The 22,142-nt window shown below is 42.7% G+C and overlaps 2 protein-coding genes across 4 annotated transcripts in view; one reads left to right on the top strand and one right to left on the bottom strand.

The window, feature by feature from the left end:
- Positions 1 to 7,100, top strand: part of LRFN4 (leucine rich repeat and fibronectin type III domain containing 4) — a 33,253-nt gene extending 26,153 nt beyond the window's left edge. Inside the window, exon 3 of the mRNA XM_069207838.1 lies at positions 5,445 to 7,100. Coding sequence (XP_069063939.1) covers positions 5,445 to 6,279 — 835 coding nt within the window. The 3' untranslated portion in view covers positions 6,280 to 7,100. The remainder of the gene's footprint in view (positions 1 to 5,444) is intronic.
- PC (pyruvate carboxylase) overlaps positions 1 to 22,142 on the bottom strand; it is a 1,846,452-nt gene that overhangs the window by 283,542 nt on the left and 1,540,768 nt on the right. The window lies entirely within an intron of this gene.

The following is a 22,142-nucleotide window of genomic DNA, read 5'->3' as shown; positions in this document are numbered from 1 at the left end:
GAGTTAATAGTGTGTTAGCCATGTCTTAAACAATAGCTATGCCTTGTTAAAAAAAAAAAGGTTGAGCGATTCCTTTCGCTGCATGAAATGACAGTGGGATACATAAATCTAAATATAATTATCTTCTTTTGAGAGCCTGTAATTTCTCAGCATATATATCTCAGCTGTACCCACTCTGCAGTTTCATTCGAGAAAAACGAAACTATGGCAAGGAGGCAAACCAGAATTACACAGTTTTTAATTTTAGTTTATTTCTGGAGCAAATCCAAGAAAGATATCAGAAGGGGAGGGATGAGACGGACCCAAATGACAAAACACCTACATTGGCAGCTGTGATGCACAGTAATATCTTACTTGGTTAATGTTAGAGAGTCTAGGAGAAACAGGAACTCATTTTTATCGAATGGGTTAGGAGCCTAAGTTAACAGATAAAAACAGTTTAAGAGTCTGCATGTTTAGGGATTGCATTAGGACTCAAAACACTTTATAAGCAGACTTCATGGAGACCACCACAGCGCAGAGGGTTTCTACCTATTTTACATATTTCACCATGTAACTATGTTCTAAATAATGTAATCTTTCTTTATAAGGAATGCTTCGATTTGATCCAACTCTCCTGCTTAGGGAAGCTTGTGGTCAAAATAAAATTGTTTACCAATCAGGGATACGCTTTTGCATTCTAGACGTTAGGATATCGAGGTGTGAAAAAGATGATGTTGTAGTGATGGAAAGGAACAGGTAGTAGGTTTCAGGATCCCTAGAGGCAGACGATGCCTGGCTTGTGAATAAATGAGATTGTCTGCAGAGGTACGATGGTGTTCTATAACGTTTATTGTATTAGTGCACAATGTGCTCATCTGCAAGTGTGCCATCAGATAAATTGTGCAATGACAGTTATGAGCAGCCCCACTTTATTTTTTGGATTTAATACTAGAGCACGCTCAACATTGCATAAGTTTATTTTTTGATGTGATGACTCTCTTGACCCCATGGTTTGGGTGTGTGAATGTGGCAATCCATTGCTGGTGTGCACTCACAGAACCCTTTAGCAATGCTTGTTTACTGGTGTGTATGAAGCAGGTCTATGAGAGGTGGAGGATCATTACACGCCAGCCAGTTTGTATCATGATAAACATTCGTCTGTACTTTGTTTGCTGCACGGACCATAGTTTGGACCGTGGTGAGGTCCTGAACTACTGTGTAACACATGTATGCTCCTGGTGTGGGATGCTTTCAAGTCTCATTTTCGTACTGAGACTTTATGGTGTTGAAAGAGAAGGCCTATTGGCAAATCTCACTTTCACATTCTGTTCCTTTGTCTTAAGAGTCCCAAGGGTCTCTTTTTCAGCTCCCTTAACAAAAAAAAACAAAAAAAAAACAAACAAAAAAAACCTTTGCATCTGATCATTACAGAGCAGAAACCCTTCAGTGCGCCCAACAAAGTCTGGTCTAGCAACTCTTTTTGTCTTAATATGGGAGTGAGATGGTAATGAAAGCTGAATTTAGGATTGTGCCAGCATCAGTCTATTGAACTTTTTTTTTTTTTTAATATTGGTGTGCCAGGCACGGGCTGTTTGGCAATTAAAGAAGAGTACTGGGATGCAGTTTATTATGACAGCACGTATTCTTTTTTTTAAAATACTATTTTTACCACCTGCAGTATTGTTTTTTAACAATGCACAAACTATGAAGTTCTTTGCACTCCAGGTTTTAAAAAAGGCATGTTTTATCAAGGTCCGTACACAGCAGTTAAGAAAATAAGTATCAAACATTGTATACAGAGGCTGTTCTAGCCATGTTGATAAGAAAGGTGGAGGCAAAGTGGCTGATCAAAGATCAATCCTAGATTTATGATCAATAAGTCTTTCAAGATGGATTAGCTTAGGCTGAGAGGTCATACTGGTGCAAAAACATCTGGTAATAGGTTCCTCATTCACAAGAGTGCTTGGATTTTTAAAGGTCGAGGAAAGCGGATTTTTCTGGGTTCCTCCTCCAAGAGAAGTACACATAGAATTAAATGTTTAACTCTGAAATGTAATAAACACTACTTGATGACCAGACCTAGTCTCACAGGACTTCTGAAAAGTTTTCAATTAGAATACTTACAATAGGGACCTTATGTTGGCTGTTGAGAAGGATGATTTTAACCGAGCTCAAAATGAGTCTAGATGGATTCTCAGTTTCTAAGTTCAGAGTGCACAGGAAATCATTTTTTGTATAAGGAGGCACAGACATTCAAGTAGACCGGGGCTGGTGAATCCCTCTATAGGTCAAAGGCGCGTTATAAGCTTGTAACTGGAACACACCCTAATAGAATGCACAGGACAAGCTGTTGGATTTGAGATGGGCACCAAGCCGCGTGTAGACAACCTTTCCATGGAGTTTGGCATTGAAGGAGATATTGGACTTAGGCAGATATTGTTATAGAAATGGATATTTAACACTGGCATTTTTGAGAATTGTATAGGCAACTTCCGGAGGGAGTGAGGTGAGGATAATGTACTGCACAAGAGTGCATATTGCCTCTCAACCATTATCATGTATGGTCTGATACGTTTTGAAAAGTGACCAACCTAGTCACAAGTATTTCTTAGGATATTGTAGTTGATTAAAGAAGAGAGTTTGAGAAGGCTGCAGGGAAGAGGAGAGTCGCTTTCTACAAAACAGTGCTTTTGTGGAAGCTGTGTTAGTCTACATTACCTTTCTAGCTGCCAGTGTCACTGCAGTTCTCTCAAGAAGAGGCTGGAGCAAGGTTTGGTTATTAGGGTCGGATGTGATTACTTTTTGCTACAGGGCAGTCATGTTTTACACTGGTTTGCGTAAGTAAAGGTTCCTCGATGGTAGAGGTGGAAATAGGGGGGAACTGATGAACAGAGTGTAAAGATTTCTGTTGAAAGGGGCAAAGATACGAGTCGCCCTGGATGGTAGTCTTATTGGTTTTGTCCCACACTAAGAGCTAATAAGAACTCCACTTAGAAAGGAAACACATCGTCCATTATTGTAGTTAGAATGTGATGTCCTCCTTTTACCTTAAACTGCAGCACGGTATCTCTAATGTGGGGATGTGCCTTAAAACTGGGATTGCGTAAATAAACAAAGCAATCCTGGTAGGGGAGTAGAGTGAGGGCAGTATGGATCTGTGTGGATTTCACCCATATATTAAAGTCACTCAGCAGTCTTTGTCCAATGAGCAGGAGGTGAGATTTCAAATAGTACCAAATCACCATAGAATGTACTGGTTTTCTTGGGAAGGCAGAGGTTGACACTGCATAGGCTAGCTGGCTCGGCTGTTTCAGTTGAAGTTGATTTTGTTCATACTAGGTGGTTTGAAGGTTGGGTATTGTCCTTCCGTGGGGGGAGTGCCTTGGGAAGGAGAGGTACAACTATGCTCCAGAGGCATACCCAGAAGGTAATGGCAGGGTACGCAAGGAGTTGTCAGGCACTGGCGGAGTTTTAAAAATCCGTTTGATGTAAGCTGCTGCCCACAAAGCAGAGATAATAATGGGCCATGACTGCAATTAAATTAGGATGTTCGGGTTTCATGGACAGGCTGCTGATTAAATAACAGGAAGGGGTGATGTTCAAAGACTTTTCTGAAGCCCACCCAAGCTGGCAGGGCCACTACTGCGTTTGGCATCATCATGATTTGCTCAGCTTTCACACGCACTACTGCTTGAACAATGAACAAAGGGTTAGCACAGAGATGTTTGGACCTTCACCTGCAAAGTTCAATTACTAATACTCCCCGATTGTTAAGATTTGATTTAGCTTTCATGAAGAGTTATAAAACAACCGTCATAATGACAATTCCTGAGAAATACAGAAAATATTTAATGGGTCCTGTAAAATATTGATTTTTTCCTTATTGCTGCATGTTATACAATACAAAGCACCCATACAGATGTGCTGTGTGTAAAATGCCATTTACTACCAATGTCGAGGCTGGGGAGGGGCCAGGACCAATAAAAATGGGAAATCTCGAGTTAGTCACTACGCCCTTCCTCAACAACGGCAGTGAGTATACTCAGCACATCTGCATAAATAATTTATTCCAAGGCATTTGACCTTGCGTACTTGTTTTAACAAAAGGCGTTTAACAGAAACCATGAGACAAGAGGTTACATTTGCGCAGTAGGCTAAAGGCCCAATAAAGAGGATTCACATCTACTAGGGGAGTTGCTTCCCTGTGTAAAGTTTTTTTTACATGCAATCTGTGAGGCAGTAAACAGTAGTTTTCTTCTGTCAGTTTTGCTCTTCAGGGGTAATGAACTCGAATTGGACCCTTGCATGGTAGTAATTACTATGCAAATATGCATTTATTAGTACAGCTGCCCTCAATAACTTGTCATTGGGCCATGTTTATTTTTACTATCAGCATAAATATATTTTTGTCACAGCAGTGAAAATAAATGTGGCCCAATAACACGTTATTCAGAGCAATTGCACTAATAAATGCATATTCACGCATTTCTCCACCGTAAGATCAAATTCCAGTTTATTATCACAGTGCCGTGAAAACTGACATGAGAAAAACACTGCTTACCGCCTCATACACTGCATGTACCAATTATTTTCCCCACACAAACGCCTCCAACAGTAAAGAGGTCTATTCAGTGTAATTTACTTTACTGCACACATTTATCCTCTTGCCGCTCTGTTTGGATTAAGTAACTTTTTAATAAATACAAACAAAAAATGTCATGCAGAACCCAAATATACAGACACACAGACAGTAATGTGCTTTTTAATGCCATTGCTGAGCTAAGGGAGGAATGATAAGACCCACTCAAGGATTCACTTCCGAACCATAGATCCTTCCAGACTCAATGATAATAAGCAGAGTATTACATTCTGCACATCTGCCTCTTATTATAACATTATTTATACATTCATAGATTGATTATTCGTTACTAACCTGCACTGATGCAGTTGGAGATGCCTATATTCTAACAATGGTAAGGCATTTTGAAATCAGTGTATTTTGACCGAGGGGAGCTACACCACCCTTAAATTGAAAAGTTGTGAATCATTAAAAATACAGACGCTGGCGTGTCTGTTTAAAATATGCTTATTGTGATTGAAAAGGAGTGTGCTACAATACACAAGCAAGACAAGCACAGGAGACAATGACTAAATGGGGGAAAGGAAATCCAAAACAAAATATTCATAAAGCAAAGCTAGAACTGTGATGCCAAATGACACCAACATTTATACACCGGAAGAGAGGTTGAACCCTGAAAAGCATTTTGGACTTTTGCAATTCACATTTATTATCATCTTCACCTTTTTCGTAACTAGGGGGACAATACACTAAAAGGTTTTCGTTTGTTTAAACAGTGGGCAGGTGGTAGGGAACATTTGAGGCCCTTCATATTTGAAGCATGTTTAAAAATGAAATAATCTGTGGTACTAAAGTGAAGGTCTCCAATTTTCTTTTTTCCCAGAATTCTTCCATCTACCAGCAAGCACTTTGTCCTCAAACACCTGGTGTCTGGTGTGGACTACGACCTCTGTATCCTTGCCATCTTCGATGATGTGGCCACCTCCCTGGCTGCCACCAAATCCCTGGGCTGCGTCCAGTTTACCACGCAGGAAGACTACCCAGACTGCCACTCACTCCATGTCCACTTCCTAGGAGGCACTTTGACGGTCATCATTGGCGGCATCATTGTAGTTACCCTTCTTGTCTTCACAGTTGTGATGATGGTCAAGTATAAGGTCTGCAGCAGTGCCCACTCAAACATCCCTAAGGTCACTGTGTACTCTCAGACCAATGGAAACCAGCTTGTTCCTAATGGTATGCTTCTGCAGCGCAGGGGTCCAGGCAATACCAAGAGTTCTAGTCATGACACCGCCAAGAACCATGGATCCTTGGCACCAGAAAAGGGCTGCGAGGGTGCACACTGCAGTGATGCTTCATATGGTTCCAAACCCCAGAGAAAGAGGACCAGAACCAGACACAGGCCTGAGGCTGAAGGGGCAGTAGACAGATACACACATCCGGGATGCAAGACTCAAAAGGTGGAACACCTGACTTGGGATCTGAACACAGGCTCTGATCAAGAGGGGTATATGGGGCTCCCTAAAGCAAAACGCAGCTGTTCCTTGGACATGGGTGACATCTCCACCACAACGTGCTACAGTTACGCCAAAAGACTAAGTGTCATATGGACTAAGCGGAGTCAATCAGTACATGGTCTGCTCATGCAGTGTGACAATGAGCCTAAAGGCAAGGCTCTATACCCCAGTACAGATGAGCTTGAAGAGAGTGTGGTTTAAGACATTTGTGTGGCGAGAACAATCACTTGCCCCAATGTGGGCAGCAGTACGAGGAAGAGCTGAGAGGACTAAAGGGGTCATAACAGTCTCGGCATACACTATGGTCTGTAGCACCATATTGGAAGCAAAATGCACCTCTTGTTCCACCACCCGGGCTCTGTCACTCTGCATCGCCAGATTGCGCTGCATCCTATACCTCTAACATGGAATACCCTAATTAAGGGATACGCAACTCACCTTAAAGTAGCGGCTCCGAGGCAGTTCATGGCATCAAGGAGACCGCGATTGTGCAAACAAGGGACTCCACGAGTTGGCTGGCTACACACTCGGAAAACAACCGCGGAAGGCGTCTGACAGCCAATAAAAATGAGTGGGAAAGATTTATTAGTGTGCAAAGACTTATTGACACTGCTTGGGAATGGGAGGTTAAAATGGGTCATTACTAAAAGGGGGAGGACACAGGAAGACCCAAATTCTGAAGAGTTTTATCAGTCTGTTTTATTTCAAGATTAATTTAATTTTTTACTTTTTCATGATTCCATTATTTTGTAACCGTTCAGACAGCGTTATGATTCTTTCAAACAACTATCTCCATCTTAACTCATCTACTCACTATCTTCACAACAGCCTGGCGCTAATTTTCTTGCACTTAATGGTCTGAGAAGGTTGTCCAGCTACTTGACATGGTGACGTTTTTTTCTTTCATGTGAAGAACGCAGAAGAGAATAAATAAATATATTTTGTTTTCTATGATTTGCCGATAAAACACACGTTGTTAATGTTACCCCTGTTGAAAATAAAAAAACACCATGAAATCCTAGCCAAAGTGTTTGATTTTCCATATTTACTTGTAGATTTCTGGGGAGTCTCTAGAGGTGTCACTAACAAAATGTATGAGTCAGTTCCATATTTCCCGTAGACTCAAGAACAGCATGGTGTACTTTGCAGTGAAGTCACCAACGCGTGATAGTACATATCATAACAGTTATACGGTTACTTTCTTCTGGAGTACACGTGGAATATTTCTATTATTTACGGGGGACACAGTCTGGTTCCTATGTTTTTCCTCCTTTTGGTGTAAACTTCAATTCCATAGCTAGTCACGAAAAGCCATACAAAGAGTATAACCTACTTCTGCTGGGGTGTCGCCGAATCCGCATGTTTTTAGAGACTATGCTGTATAAAGGGGCTTCAAATAGTTGTATGGTTTCCAGAGTCTGCACCAGTGTAACTTATGGGAGCAGGGATCCGGATGTTTCAATTCAAAGGCAGTGAATAGATGGTTGTTGCCAGCAGGGCGTAGGGACCAACCAAGCACACACAACGAAATTTAGAACAGCAAACTGATTCTCCCTACGAAACCAAGGCCGCAAAACACGCATGCTAAATAGCACTTCAGTCTCCCCCTTGGCTAGAACTGTGGCTAGTCACTGCTACATCTCCTCTGGGTGTATCCGGAAGTGAAAAGCCCCCCTTGGCTAGAACTGTGGCTAGTCACTGCTACATCTCTGTCTCTGGGTGTACCCGGAAGTGAAAAGGTCTTGTGGCGAATGTTCTGACGTTTGCAGGCAAGGAAGTAATGAGGTGATGGTTCAGCGCTGGGACTTAGCAGCAATGGCAACATAGAAACAATGTGGGGAAAATAATTTCCTTTTACTCTCAAGTTTCTAAATTTGTTGGAATTTTTTCCCCCTACAATGCCACAGGTCACATTACTTCTTCTAGGCTTTTCCTCAAACAAAAAAGTATGTAGGTTCCAGGTGACAAATCGGAAAACCCAATCTTGAACCTAATTTATCGCACAAATAGTCCCCTTTACACAACGCACGTCCCAAAAGTAGCTTTCCTTTCTATAAAATGTCTTTCGAACTAAATAATCTGGCATATATGCCTGCTAGCCAGTATGTTTGAAGCACTTCTCCGGACAGCCATGCGCGTTATCACAACTCTTAAGTGGTTCTAGGCAAAATGCAAATGCTTAAAAAAATTAAAAAAACACACACACAACACTGTAGTTGACGATTTTGCAGCCTCTGTACGAATTAAATCAAAGGAACAGTCATTTATTTGGAAACCTTAATTTCGGACACAATGCCCTTTACACATTAATTTCAGAAATCCTGACTACGTACACGCGTTAAGGCCACTAAAGCATGGCAACGCTGCCAACACAAACAAGCATTGGCAAAGCCAATAGGTCACCTATGTCGGATCAATATGCTTTGCCAATGTGTTTTAGCCATGTTGCTCACCAGCGTGGCTGTGGTTCAGCATGGCTAAAAGTGGCATAGAGAGCTACATAGAGTGTCCGAGGGAAATGGTGAACAGTGGAGTAATGTGTTGTAGAGTGGAGTGGCAGAGTGTTGTGTACTGGAGTAGACTAGTGTGGAATTGCGTAGAGTGGCACAGAGTAGTGTGGACTGGTGTAGAGTGCATTGGCTTAGTGTTGCAGAGTATAGTGGTGTAGAGTGCAATGGCACTGAATTCAGCGGTACACAATGCAGAATCATGGAATGCAGTGGTGTAGATTAGAGGGGTGCATATTAGAGTGCAGTGGTGTAGAGTGCAGAGTATAGTCCCATAGAGTGCAGTGGCATTGAGTGGAGTAGTGCAGAGTAGAGTGGTGTAAAGTTCAGTGGCGGAGAGTGCATTGTTACAGAGTAGAGTGTCAGTGCAGTGGTGTAGAGCGGTGTAGAAAGCAGTGGAGTCCAGTGATACAGAGTAGAGTGTGGTGGAATAGAGTGTAGTGACAGTACACTTGTATAGAGTACATAGGCATGGAGTGCAGTGGTTAAGAGTAGAGTTGCATAGAGTGCAGTGGCACAGAATAGAGTGAAGCAAAGTAGAGTGGAGCAGTGGTGCAGAGTGGATTAGAGTGGGGTACAGTGGATTGGTGTAGAGTGCAGGGGCATAAAGTTGAGTGTTAGAGTAAAGTTGAGTGTTAGAGTAAAGTGCACTGGCAGAGTGTATTTGGCATAGAGTGCAGTATTGCAGAGTACAGTGGCATAGAGTGGAGTTGTGTTGAGCAAATTGGTGTGGCCTGGACTCGACTGGTGTAGAGCGCAGTGGTGTAGAGCGCAGTGGGGAAGAGTGCATTGGCCTAGAGTAGAGGGTTACCGGGTACAGTAGAGAGAAGCGTAGAGTGCTATGGCATAGAGTGGAGCAGAGTGCAGTGGCACGGTGTAAATTGGAGTGGCGCAGAGTGCAGTGGTGTGGAATGGTGCAGTCTAGAGTGGAGTATTCGTGGTGTGGTAGCACACTACCATTAAACACCACATTTTCAATTGAAATTACCATTACATTTGTACAGACATACAGTATTGCTAATACATCTACACAGCGTACAGATGGAAATGTGTGGAAATTGCATCACATAGGGAATGATTTATTTTGATCATATTAAAGTATTTGTTTCTAACCACTTCAGAAATATCAAACATTGTGCTTCATTTATGTTCCTAATTCTCATATATTTTGAAACACTTAAACATTTAATTTAAATGCTTTGTGCTAAAAAGAAGAACTATCATATCCCCAGTATCCAGCAAGATTGTACCATAAATCCTCTCAATTTGAAATCAGAGAAAGAAATATAAACAAACGCCCTCTGGAAGACAGCGCCTGGCAATTGACCTCAGTCTTTGAATGTACAGCAAATGTTACAAGATAAAGCAAGAGTTACAGGCCTGCTTATTACAGCAAGGGAGAACTCAGAAGAATACTGTAAATAAGGTTTTGATAAGAAAGGGACAGAACCCAAGCTGGACAGCCTAAAACAAAGCCAGCAAATGGAAATCTAAAAGATGTGAGTTACAAACCACAAAGCCAAAGGCAAGCAACAGCCAGAATGCATTTCTAGGTCAATTTTCTGAATGGCTCCAAGATACCTTTAGCAAACCAGACAGTTGCGCTGTCTGGTAGGCTGCGACCTAAAAAAAAAGAGTTGGGCCCAACACGCCAGGCACCAACACTTCCTTTCCAAATGTAGTTTTCATAAAACAAAATCTGCTAACCACTTTTCTGCTTCAACATTTACTAAAAGTAAGAAAATTTAGTCAAGACTGAGAATGTTTTTTTTTTTTTTTTTTTTAAAACACTGAAACAATTCAGTATTTTGACATTTTCTCATGATTTACATGTCAAATTGTTAAAAGGCTTGGCTCGTGCTTTGGCTTATAAAGCCAAGCAAGATCCCAAACATAGCGCGCATTCAGACTATGAATTTGCTGGCTTGTTCACCTCCACCTTCCAGTCAGTAGAAGCAACCACTCAGAAAATAAGCTAATGACCCCACACCGACTACTGTCCCAACATGTGGTAATTTTGGAGACTGGAATAGTCATTGTGTGGTAGCACACTGCCATTACAGACAACAGATTTTTCAGTTTAAATTACCATTATATTTGGACAGACGTAGTTTTACTAATAAAACTATACAGTGCACAGACGAAAATGTGTGGAAATTGCATCACCTAGTTTAATGATCGTTTTTATCATATTAAAGTATTAGTTTTCAACGCAATTAAGAAATAACAAAAAATGTGCTTCATTTGTGTGTTAATTCTGATATATTCTGAAATACTTACACAGTTCATTTAAACGCTGTTGTAAGCTAGGAAAAAAAAAATCTTTTTGACCCTAGTATCCAGCAAGGTTGTCACATAAATCCTCTCACTCTGAAGTCAGGGAAACAAAAGTAAACAAGCACCCTTGGAAAACAGTGCCTAACATTTGACCCTGGTCTTTGAATACACAGCAAATGTGACAAGATAAGAACAAGATTTAAATGCATGTTAACAGAAAGCGAGTTTGTGAAAGGATACAGAAAAAACGGTTTAGGCAATGGGAAGGACAAACTGAACCTGGAGAGCCAAAAGCAAATAAAGCCAGCAAAAAAAAGCCAGAAAGTGAGAGCTACAAACCACAAAGCCAATGGTAGTCAACAAGTGGAATGCATTCCTAGGTCAATTTTCTGAAAGTCCCCAAGATGTGTTTATCAAACCAGACAGCTGCGTTGTCTAGTAAGCTGCGACCTAAGAAAAGGGTGCTTGAACAGAACTGGTGGGCGACAACACGCAATTCCTAATGAACACACTTAGTTTACTTATAATAATTTAATTCAGGCTTTTAGATATGTTTGAGCATGGCCCCAAGAGGTATGGGAGGGGCATATGCAGCATGACAGACAGAATGAGACATAAAGAGAATAGCTACACAACATAAAAAGACTGGGGCAAGAGTGTACTTAGCTATGTTACAGTCAAAGAAATGTATTGGTTAATCAGAGTAAACTATTTGTGCAACAGCACAAAATGACACTGGAGGTACAAAGTTGGGGAAGTAGGTAATTAAGAGGCTGCCAGAAATTGGTGGTGTTCAGTGAAAGGGAACCTTTGGAGCAGGTTATGTTTCTCTACATTATTGTTCAGAACGTAGATTGTTCTTTACCACTTCAGATTCTGGGTTTATTGACAAGACAGACCACCTGGGAAGATTAAGGGCTGTGCAAATGCTGCAATAGGTTTTGAATGTTATGTCTGCTGGTTCAGTGAGTGAGTAAAGATCTGGCAGGGGCAAGTGATATAGCTATATTTTATTTTGCAGGAGATGACTGGTCAGGCTTTAGCTTGAAGGGCAGCATAGGGGCTGAGATTGTCTTTTACGCCAATCAGCAGAGTTTCTTCCTTGAGTTTACAAGAGTTTACAGAGTTGGTTTGGGGCAGGTGGAAAATATTTTTTAACAGGAGACTTACCTAATGACAGTCTGAGGGCCATATTTAAGCGTTTTGCAGACAGGTACTGCATCACGAATGTAATTGATATTCCATACACATTACTGCATGTGCATTCACTCCTAAAGCACTTGGAAAAAAAAAAAAAAAAGGCAGACAGGATATCTATCACGTTTGTGATGAACATTCATCTGCAAACTCTAAATTAGACCCCAAGTAAAACTTCCTGGTTGCTTAGCTATTGAATGAGAGATTAGACAATCTGGTGCAGTTAGTGAAGGGGTGAAGCTCTCAAGGATGGCATCTGATAATCATATATACATGTGGCATAAATGGGATCCTTCATAAATTAAAACAAATTCTGATTTTGTGAAGACTGATCTGCACAGAAGACAAACAGGATTTGATATGTTTGAGTCAAGACCTATTTTAAAGCTGGTTCTCATTGGTGAATGGGTGTGCAACATGGCCTATGTGATATCCATGCATAAACCAAAGTAGACAGAAGGGCCTTGTTGGTGATGAACAGTCAGAACAAGATAGCAATAAAAGGAGGTAGGGTATTGATGTTGCAGCGTGCATCATTACCTACTAGTATAGGAAATGTTTCTGTGCTGCATCAATACGGGAGAGGGTGTTTGTGGGGATGACTGGTACACTAATAAGAGGGTACAGTGATTAATTTAGGGTTGCAGTTGCAAAGGTACCCTTTGCTTAAAACGGCCTCATGGAAGGTTAGTCGCTTGTGGTGGCAACTGCGACTGTTTTTGTTCCATATCAGGTTCTTATTTATTAAATCAACACTTTTTACAATCCTTGGTACTTCTGATGGGGCAGTCTTAAACGTGAGTTACATGAATTAGAAGTATTTTCAGAATTTCTCTAGGCCTTTAGCTTGCTGCAAACTGCATTCTTTCTGATTGAAGAGAATAAAATAATCGGTATTATAGTCTTTTAAGTATATCTGTAACCCTGGAAAATTGGCATTGCTGGTCACATGGTAGCTTAGTAATTGAATAAATCCAGCAGCCATTTTGCACTTGTCGACAATGAATGGATGTTGAAGCCATCTTGTGCGGACATTGAGTGGAAATGCCTCAAGTTCAAACTGGAATGGTAGTGAATGCTTTGTTTGCGGTGCAGTGCAAATACTAGTCAAAGGGGCTAATTAGTGACCTCCATGGATCAAATTCGACAATGCAACCATGAAAAGCTCTTGTGTAGGATGACAGCATTACAAAAAAAACTTCAAATAAGTGCACTATGCTACTGAGACAGCACGTGCAAAGACTGTAAATTTACGGCCTGTAAAATCTTGGGCGAATGTATGCAGAAGTTTTTACAGTACATTCAAACAAACAATACAATGTGTTTCTCAATATCCCTTTGCAAATATGTCTTACAACTCAAAGGTCCAGACTTCAAGTTTAGAGTGGACTAGAGTGAGGTAGTTAGCACACCAGGTAAATAGGATTACAGCAAAGTGAGGATAGCGGTTAAACACCTCCTATTCCAAGTTTTCACATGGAAATAAGGCATTATATATCAGAATCAGTTTTTAACATACTAAATAGATTAGGTGTCTCCAACCAGTCAATCACGAGCTACCAGTAGCTCCCAGACAACTTCGGAGTACCTTGTGGCCGGAATTCTTTTTAAGTACATGGTCACATTTTCCTTTTAAAGTTAAGGGAAGGCTATGTTTATTTTGTGTTATTATTAATCATCTTGCAGATAGCAGGGCCTCATAATGAGCAGTGCTCAGTCAGATTTAGGAGCCAGGCTGCTGCTGGGGCACGGACGTGAAACAAATGAAGTACTGAGGTGTTTAACTATTGAATAAAAGTCCTTGTCAATTCAGTATTGGAGGGTGAGAACAAAATGATGCTTCTGAATGATATTAAATGGGAGAAATAGAAAGTTACTTTAATGATTAGGTTACCTCTTCATTTTAATTTTATGCCATTTCAAAGTGTCACATTTTCAAGCAGCAGGCCTCTTGCTCCCAATGGCCAGTAGACCCTGTGCCATACATATAACTGAAAAATACAATATTTTTTTAATGAAATTTAAAGTGTAGAAAAATGTTCCACATGTTTAACTTTTTTGCAGAACATTTTCTGCACCTTAAATTTCTCCCATTAAAATGTTTTTGTTATACAAGTATCGGTGCCACGTATGGTGAAAGATATGTCCTGTGTTACTAGTACATATAACACAGGCTCTCAGTCACCCATACACATACATACCATTGATATGCACATATGTCCATACATCCCCCAAGGACCACACTCTCACGGACACACATGGCATCCCTGTCATAGTGCCATGAGTCAAAGTATTTTATTCAAACCACATTATCTGGTTCTATGGGCTTAAAGTCAGTGAAGCTGGCAGTGGGGGTGTCTGATATCAAAGCTCGAGTTGTTTAGCCTTCAGTAGCTCACTATGACTTTCACTGATCAGAAGTTGCTCCGATTACAGAAGAGGTTGGAAACCCCTGAAATAGATGACTGGTTTTCCTTTTCTCAGGGACTTTACCAGGCCATTGATATGTACAATTTTGAAAGGGGAACACAGCAAGGGTGTGATAATTCCACATAACTCGAAATTCCGATGCTAGTACTAACTTGAGTTTGTCTAGATATCAGTATTTAGCCACAAGCTTGTAAGCTGCACCCACATATCCTCACTTTTCCACAGCAGATTGTCCTTTTTAAAGAGCCCCCAAGCAAGCCTTTGAAGATACAATCATGTTACCTCGAATAGGCCAGGACAGTGGATCCCAACCTTTTGACTTCTGCGGACCCCCATTTTATCTTTACTGGAGCCCCGGGACCCCCACTGAATCATTATTGGAATCCAGGGACCCCCCACTAAGTCATTACTGAGAGCTGGGGACCTAATTTGTTAATATTATTTAATTTTCAAAGCAGTCGCGGACCCCCTGAGGAGGCTTCACGTGCCCCCAGGGGTCTCCGGACCACAGATTGGGAACCCCTGGGCCAGGGGATTTGGAGGCCCAGGTTTCTGTCCAAGACCAAGTACCCAGCGTACTTGTCTTTAGAGAACACAGGCAGCCTCATCACCTCTGATTCTCATAAATTTCAGTCAAGTCCAAGAATCGGAGAAACCGACTAATGTCCATGAAAAAACTACTTTTGATAGAGTTACCAAATGCACAGGAATGCGTTTGGGCTTTACATAAAGCATTGTATTAACTACTATGTGTTATAGACAGGACCAAAGGGGACAGAGCGGACCAGGGCGGTCAACCACACTAACTGTAAAGTTGCTGTACACCCTTTTATAAAAGCTTGTGATGTCAGTGCATCACAGGTAACTTACTATCAGGTGGATTTTCAGTAAACTGACATGACTGACATTAGCACACTCTAAACTTAAGTTATGAGTAGGCCGCTCGGTTTCCTTGTACAAAGTCGAGAACAGCGGACATGATCACAGTTTAGGCTCATGCACAGTGCCAGCTTCAACATTTTCACTCCTCGACATACTGCCCCAGGGGACAGAAGACTTATAATGGAAGGAACCTAAGCACTGCTCCTGGCACTGTAAACCAAGAGATTTTGTTCGATGTCTGGGCAGACAATGGATAGAGCCTCGGGGTCTTTAATGGTGGTCACTGGGACAGTCTAGTCAACACACTGAATACTCTAATCACACGAGGTTCTCAGGCTAGCAACAATGAAAATGTAACAGAGAAACCTTTAAGGGATGGGTGATTACATTATCTGCGAAACTGTGACTCAGTCTGAAAAATGTGAATTTAACTACTTATCGATGATCTCAGCCACAGTGTCTAAAGATGTTGAAGTTTTCCACCTCTGGCTGACAGGGACAGAGGAAGTCTGACACTCTAAAGACGTTTTCCTGCCAGTATGCGTGAGCAAGCTCAGCAATGCAAAGATATATGGTGTTACCTGCAGGTCAACCATAATCTTGGAAAGGCCAACACAGCCTTTCATCTTTTCGAGGTCAATATATCGTATACCAATAGAATGGGTAATGGTATTGCCTATTAGTAGTGCCATTATGTACAGTGCTCACAAGTCGTAGTAAATATTTTTGTCATTAGTACTGGAAATGTCCACAGCCACTTGGAGCCTCGTGGGGAATATCTGCAGAAATGCTAAGGATTTAATTGGCATGGATTCTGGACTATCCTCTTCCTCGTCTCCTGAAGGAGGCTGCTGACCACACAACACCCATGAGCGGACATCCGGGGCCAATATGAAGGGGGTGGAACAGAGGTGCCATTCTCTGCCACCTACCCTGCACAGCTTTGGATCTTCCTTAAAATCATGCCAGCATCAATCAAATCTACTCATTGGTAAGCACCAGTGCTTAGTTTGTAAAAAAAAAAAAAAAAAAAAAAAAAAAAAAAAAAAGTGCAGGGCCCTCGTCAGGAGGCCTCTGCAGATTGCAACACCCATTGCCCCTGCCAATGCTGCTAACCACAGTACGTACACAACTATTAACCATCACTTTTATACAAATATAATGGAAGCCCTAAGAATGGCTTAGGAGGCAGGTACTAGTTGTTTTTAATGTGTTAAATTAATGAACAAGTGTTGTTCTGCTCATCTCTAAATTACTCAAACAGCACTACAATTGAGCAGACTATTGTAAGCGGAGGTGCTGAGCACCGGAAACCACCGGCACAAATTAAGCACAGGTAAGGGTGCTGCCACTGAGTCTCAACCAGGAGAGAGTGGAACAACATGGTGGCCGTCAAGTGTGAAAAAGACATTTTTATACACAACCTCAAACAGCTAATGAGTTACCTGATTCTGCGGCACATCTTTTTCAACCATTCGCTGCATGTAGAGGACAGCAAGGCACTGAAAGATGGCAGCAGATCACCCGCTGAGGGCAGAAGTCTAAATTCCCATTGAATTAAGAGGTGGTCGGAAGCCCTCAGCATGGATCTATAAAATCACAAGTCGATTTGATCCTGCTGTCCCTGGAATCTGTCAAGCTATTGATCTGTTTGCTAAAGCAGAGGCTGAGCTGGTGGCTGTGGAGAGCAGGTGATGAAGCCAAGACGACGAGAAATAGATCCAGAACTGGCCATGGAAGGAGGCATGTGGGTCAAAGCTCTTAATCTGGGCCACAAGACAAGGGTAACACTGCTGTTTCCAGGGCAGTCCTGGATGAGGCGTGCTGTAAGAGTTTACACGCAAGGGACGGTAACCCAACAGACTGAAAAAACGGAAGTCGAACCCATCTACCCACCAAACGACAACACACGGTGTATTATGACACAACGTGGACTGTCAAAGTCCAAACAGAAATAATGCCGCAGATGTACGGTATTAAGCAAGCCAAATAAGGCAAGACTGGTTAAGAACACCACTGGAAATACCCGCGGTGCATCTTGGTGTGGGCTTCTGAGCCACGATGTGCAGTCGTTTAACCACCACGACCGTAGGTGCGAGCACTACGAGTCCGAGGGCTCTGCCACCAACGCCTGCCATCGCGACAGTCGGGGGTACCGACTAGAAGATCCGTTTCCAGCAGCTTAGGGGTACCCTGTCGCCTCACAAGAGGCTGAAGGTGGCGCTGGGTGTATATGCTCAACGGCAGCAGGGCGTGTGAAGACACCCGGCGTGCCCCCGGCCACCCCACAGCACATATAACACAACCCTGACTCACCAAGATTTTGTAAAGTTATTTTGCCTTAGTGATTTACAGCCGCTCTCCCACCGTCGCTTCATATTTTCTCCTTTTCTGTGCCATGTATTTTTAGGCCACCTTCCTCTCTCCAGTTTTCACACTCGCTGCTCTGACTCACTCTCTTCGTCACCCGGCATGTGAGAGATGCTCTCCGACACATTTTTTTATGGATTTTTGTGCGATTATCCCTTCCTCTTCGCACATCCCTGATAATCTTCAAGTTTAGTTTCCTCTCGCCAGCCAGATGCTGGTGGGAGGAAGTAAGAGGTTAGCTTCCTGGATATTTTGATTATTCGCCTCTCTTCGCAGATTCCAGTCGGCTCATGGAGACGGCCACAGAGCCCGGGTTAACGGTGCAGTGGAACAACTCTCCTGTGGGAGCACGCACACCCGCTCCCTTCCCAACAGGGCCGTCGAGGTCTTGCGCGTGCGCCGGTTCTCTCAAGGACATCTCTCTCCACCGCCTCAGGGGTATTTGCTTCTCTTGTCCCCTTTTTAAAAGGTGGCGGGTAAACGGCCTGCGGAGAGAAAGCCTTTACATAAATTGTATTTGTATAGCGCTTACTACCCATGGCGAGGCGTCGAAATGAAAAAAAACTGCGTTCTTTTCCATTTTGCAAATAAGGCTCTAAGAGCATACTTTAGAAAAATCTTCGAACGTGACCTGGGCTCTCTTCTTCGGATGCTCTGGGCCATGGCACATGGGACATAGGGGGTGATTCTGACCGTGGCGGACGGCGGTCGCCGCCCGCCAAGCGGTTCCCGCCGAAAGACCGCTCCGCGGTCAAAAGACCGCAGCGGTCATTCTGGCTTTCCCACTGGGCCGGCGGGCGACCGCCGAAAGTCCGCCCGCCAGCCCAGCGGGAAACACCCTTCCCACGAGGACGCCGGCTCAGAATGGAGCCGGCGGAGTGGGAAGGTGCGACGGGTGCAGTTGCACCCGTCGCGAATTTCAGTGCCTGCAAAGCAGACACTGAAATTCTTCGTGGGGCCCTTTTACGGGGGCCCCTGCAGTGCCCACGCCAGGAACCGGATGGCGGTAGGGGGTGTCAGAATCCCCATGGCGGCGGAGCGTGCTCCGCCGCCATGGAGGATTCTCAAGGAGGATTCTCATGGGCAGCGGGAAGTCGGCGGTACACCGCCGACTTTCCGTTTCTGGCCGCGGCTGAACCGCCGTAGTCAGAATGCCCAGCGGTGCACCGCCAGCCTGTTGGCGGTGCTACCGCCGACCTCCGCCATGGCGGTAATTACCGCCAGGGTCAGAATGACCCCCATAGTCTGCTATTTTCGCATTGACCTCCATATGCCAACGTGGCCTGCATAAAAAAATACACACACCGGCGGAACAAGGGGTGGCAGATGTAAATTAACCGCAGGCTAGAAGTAAAATGGGCTTCACAAAGTCAGGAGAGCGTCGGGAGTAGGCTGGTTTAGTCCAAAGGTCAAACATTTCTAGCCCCTGGAAGTGTCGCCATATAAAAGACAGTGAGAAGATATAAAAGTTAAGGGAGAAAGTTATGGTGTGTACTGAATGGCGGGTGCATGCTAAAGTAATCAAAACGCTGCAAAGCAGTAGACACGCTAACACCAAAAACTTTCAACCACTTACTAAAGCCATTGAAAGGCAGGTGTAGTCAGACTGCCCGGAAGAAGATGGCGGGATGAGACTGCAAGCTTAAGTTCCTCTAACCGGAAAACTAACTGATTCATTCACAGTTGAGATGCAAAGGCCCACAGAAGGCAGATGCTGGTCAACCCACTGAACCTGCTACAAAGAGGAGGAAGAGAGAAAGAATATTTGTTTTACAGACTGCAGCAAGTTATTCTGTAACATGACTGATATCCCAAGAGCTTGCAGAATTGATGACCCGAATTAAGGCACTATCAGCAGCCTGCAATGAAATTCAGTGGCAATAAACAGAAACATAGATCAAGGATGAAAAGAGATAAAAGCAGGGGATCAGAGTCAGGGTTGAAATGTTAATTTACCATAGATATTATTAAAAGAAGAAGTGACCAACCAAATAAGTCTCGCATTGGCTGCAAACCTTTCGACTTTACAAGTGCTTGTTTTGTTTTATTTTGGTGAAAAAAATACAAACATTACAAAAATCATTACAAAAGTGATTGCCTGTTCCTGCACACACTTGCTCATGCCTGGTAGGCCATCTTTAAATTCTTTTTTACTATCACAGTAAAAAACAAAGTTGGGCATCCATGCACACAGAAACCTGCATGGGCAACCATATAAAATATTTATTTCCAAACAAAAATAATTAAGCATGCAATAAACAAATATGACGAGGCACAAACTTCTGCTGGTAGTGTTGGGGGAACTACCAGGTCCTTGCAAATCTACAATAAAAAAAGCATTGACTAAAACACCACTTCTTTGATCAAAAACACACATTGACACGGTAGTATCCAGCACTGACGAGGACTACTTTTTGCATGGATGTGCACCATGCGCAATACCAAAATGCTGTCACTCAGTGTAGTCAGCGAGAGAGAGAGAGGGGCAGTTGGATGCATTGATTACTTAGTGCTTAAAGACATGAAACTTGAAGGTCTCAAGAACACCTAAATGTTCCTTCGCAAACCTCTCTGCAGTAAGAGTGAGCTCACTAGTGCAATATTAGTACAAGGGCTCTGAAATGCATACGGCAGACATCAGGGCAAAAAGGGCCAACAGAGGACAAGGAATTTTAGATTCTGTTTGACACAATAATGCAAGATTGACAGAGTGTATGTATGCACTCTCTCCAGCAGGTCTGAAATCACACTACGTCAAGAGTAGCTAAATTCTGTTATTAAAGCAAAAACTGTATAATGGGTGTGGTTGGATGCCTGCTAAGCAAAACCTGAGCCCAACAATCTGGTCCAAGGAATTTATTCATATACATAAAAACATGCTTAGCTCATATAGGAAGTGCAAGGTAGTGCCCTACTGTGTATGAGAGGAACCAATTAAACATAAGTGGTCATGTAACCTAAAACTAGGAAACTGCACATTTTACAGTGCACTGCCTTTCGGCTAGGTTCACAACATATAACTACGACACACATACGTAAACTTTGATCAGCTTAATACACACTAGATCAGTGGTTCCCAACCTGTGGTCCAGGGACCCCTGGGGGGCCACGAAGCCTTCTCAGGGTGTCCACGACTGCTTAGAAAATTAAATTATATGAACAGATTAGATACCCAGCTTTCAGTAACAACTCACTTGGGGGTCCCCGGATTCTAATAAGGATTCAGTAGGGGTCCCCGGCTTCCAGTAATGATAACTTGGGGGTCCACAGAAGTCAAAAGGTTGGGAACCACTGCACTAGATTATCCCTCCCTGTACAAGAAATGGTAACCTTTCAGGTTCTTAACAAAATAACTTTGCGTAACATAGTGAAGGACACTGCATGGTAGCCCCTGCAACTCTTGGGCTTTTCAGACAAAGAATTAACAATGGGCACAATTCTCCAGACAGACTGGCACAAACAGGTACAAATGAGCTTGTACAAAACTAGGTCAGATTCTGTTGCATGGGACTGATCTTTCACAGGAGACGTCTGTTCTGCTCACTTCAGGCGCATGTAATAAAGAACACTGTGCACAAAGCAATTTAAAAAAGGAAGGATATTTTGCAAGCCATTTATGAGACCTGACTGATTCAGTGATCTTCCAGGACAGTTTGTAGCGCTGACTAGACAAAGGAAAATGGGCCTGGAATCAAACAGATTATCACCACTTTAATGGGTAAACAGCCTACAGGATTATTCACACTTGCCTAACCAATTTCTTGGTGGCATCTAAATTATAGAGATCTCCATGTTTTAGCCCTATAGGTACCAAACAGTTTCAACCAGTAAGGGGTTCCTGCTCTTACACACTATGGATTAGGTCCGGTTCAAAAACAGGTAACTTGTGGCACCAGAAGATTGGAAACCCCATCTAGGTCAACAGAAATTGGAATGATCTTTCAATGTATTTCCCACTTTGATAAGAAAATAATGGGAGCCAAAAAACTAGCTATGTGGTGCTATTCTAGTACAATATTTCCAAGAAATAAGGTCAAAGCAGTTTTTCTGTTAAAGAAGGCCTCGCCTGGCGTAGTAAGCACTATTTATCAATGTAATTTCAAAACAATATGGGTTAAAGCGGTTACTATTCAAACTATTACAGCACAGTAGAGGACAGCAAACATGAGGAATTATCAGTGGAATATATTTGTATTATTGCAACTCACAGCAACGAGGCAAGAGATTTGAAGACGTTTCTGATTCAAAATCGGTAGGCCACTGACTTTCCTGGATGTTCACCTGTTCCGCAAAGAGATGCTGTGAAGAGGCATACTTGATCGAGAAACCAAGATTAAAGTAGAAAGACCAGTAAATGCTAATGAACTGAAAAATGACCTTCAGGATCAAGGACAAAAGAGA

The sequence above is a fragment of the Pleurodeles waltl genome, chromosome 9 (genome assembly GCF_031143425.1).
Source record: "Pleurodeles waltl isolate 20211129_DDA chromosome 9, aPleWal1.hap1.20221129, whole genome shotgun sequence".
Taxonomy (NCBI): domain Eukaryota; kingdom Metazoa; phylum Chordata; class Amphibia; order Caudata; family Salamandridae; genus Pleurodeles; species Pleurodeles waltl.
This window is presented reverse-complemented; position numbering and strand designations above follow the sequence as displayed.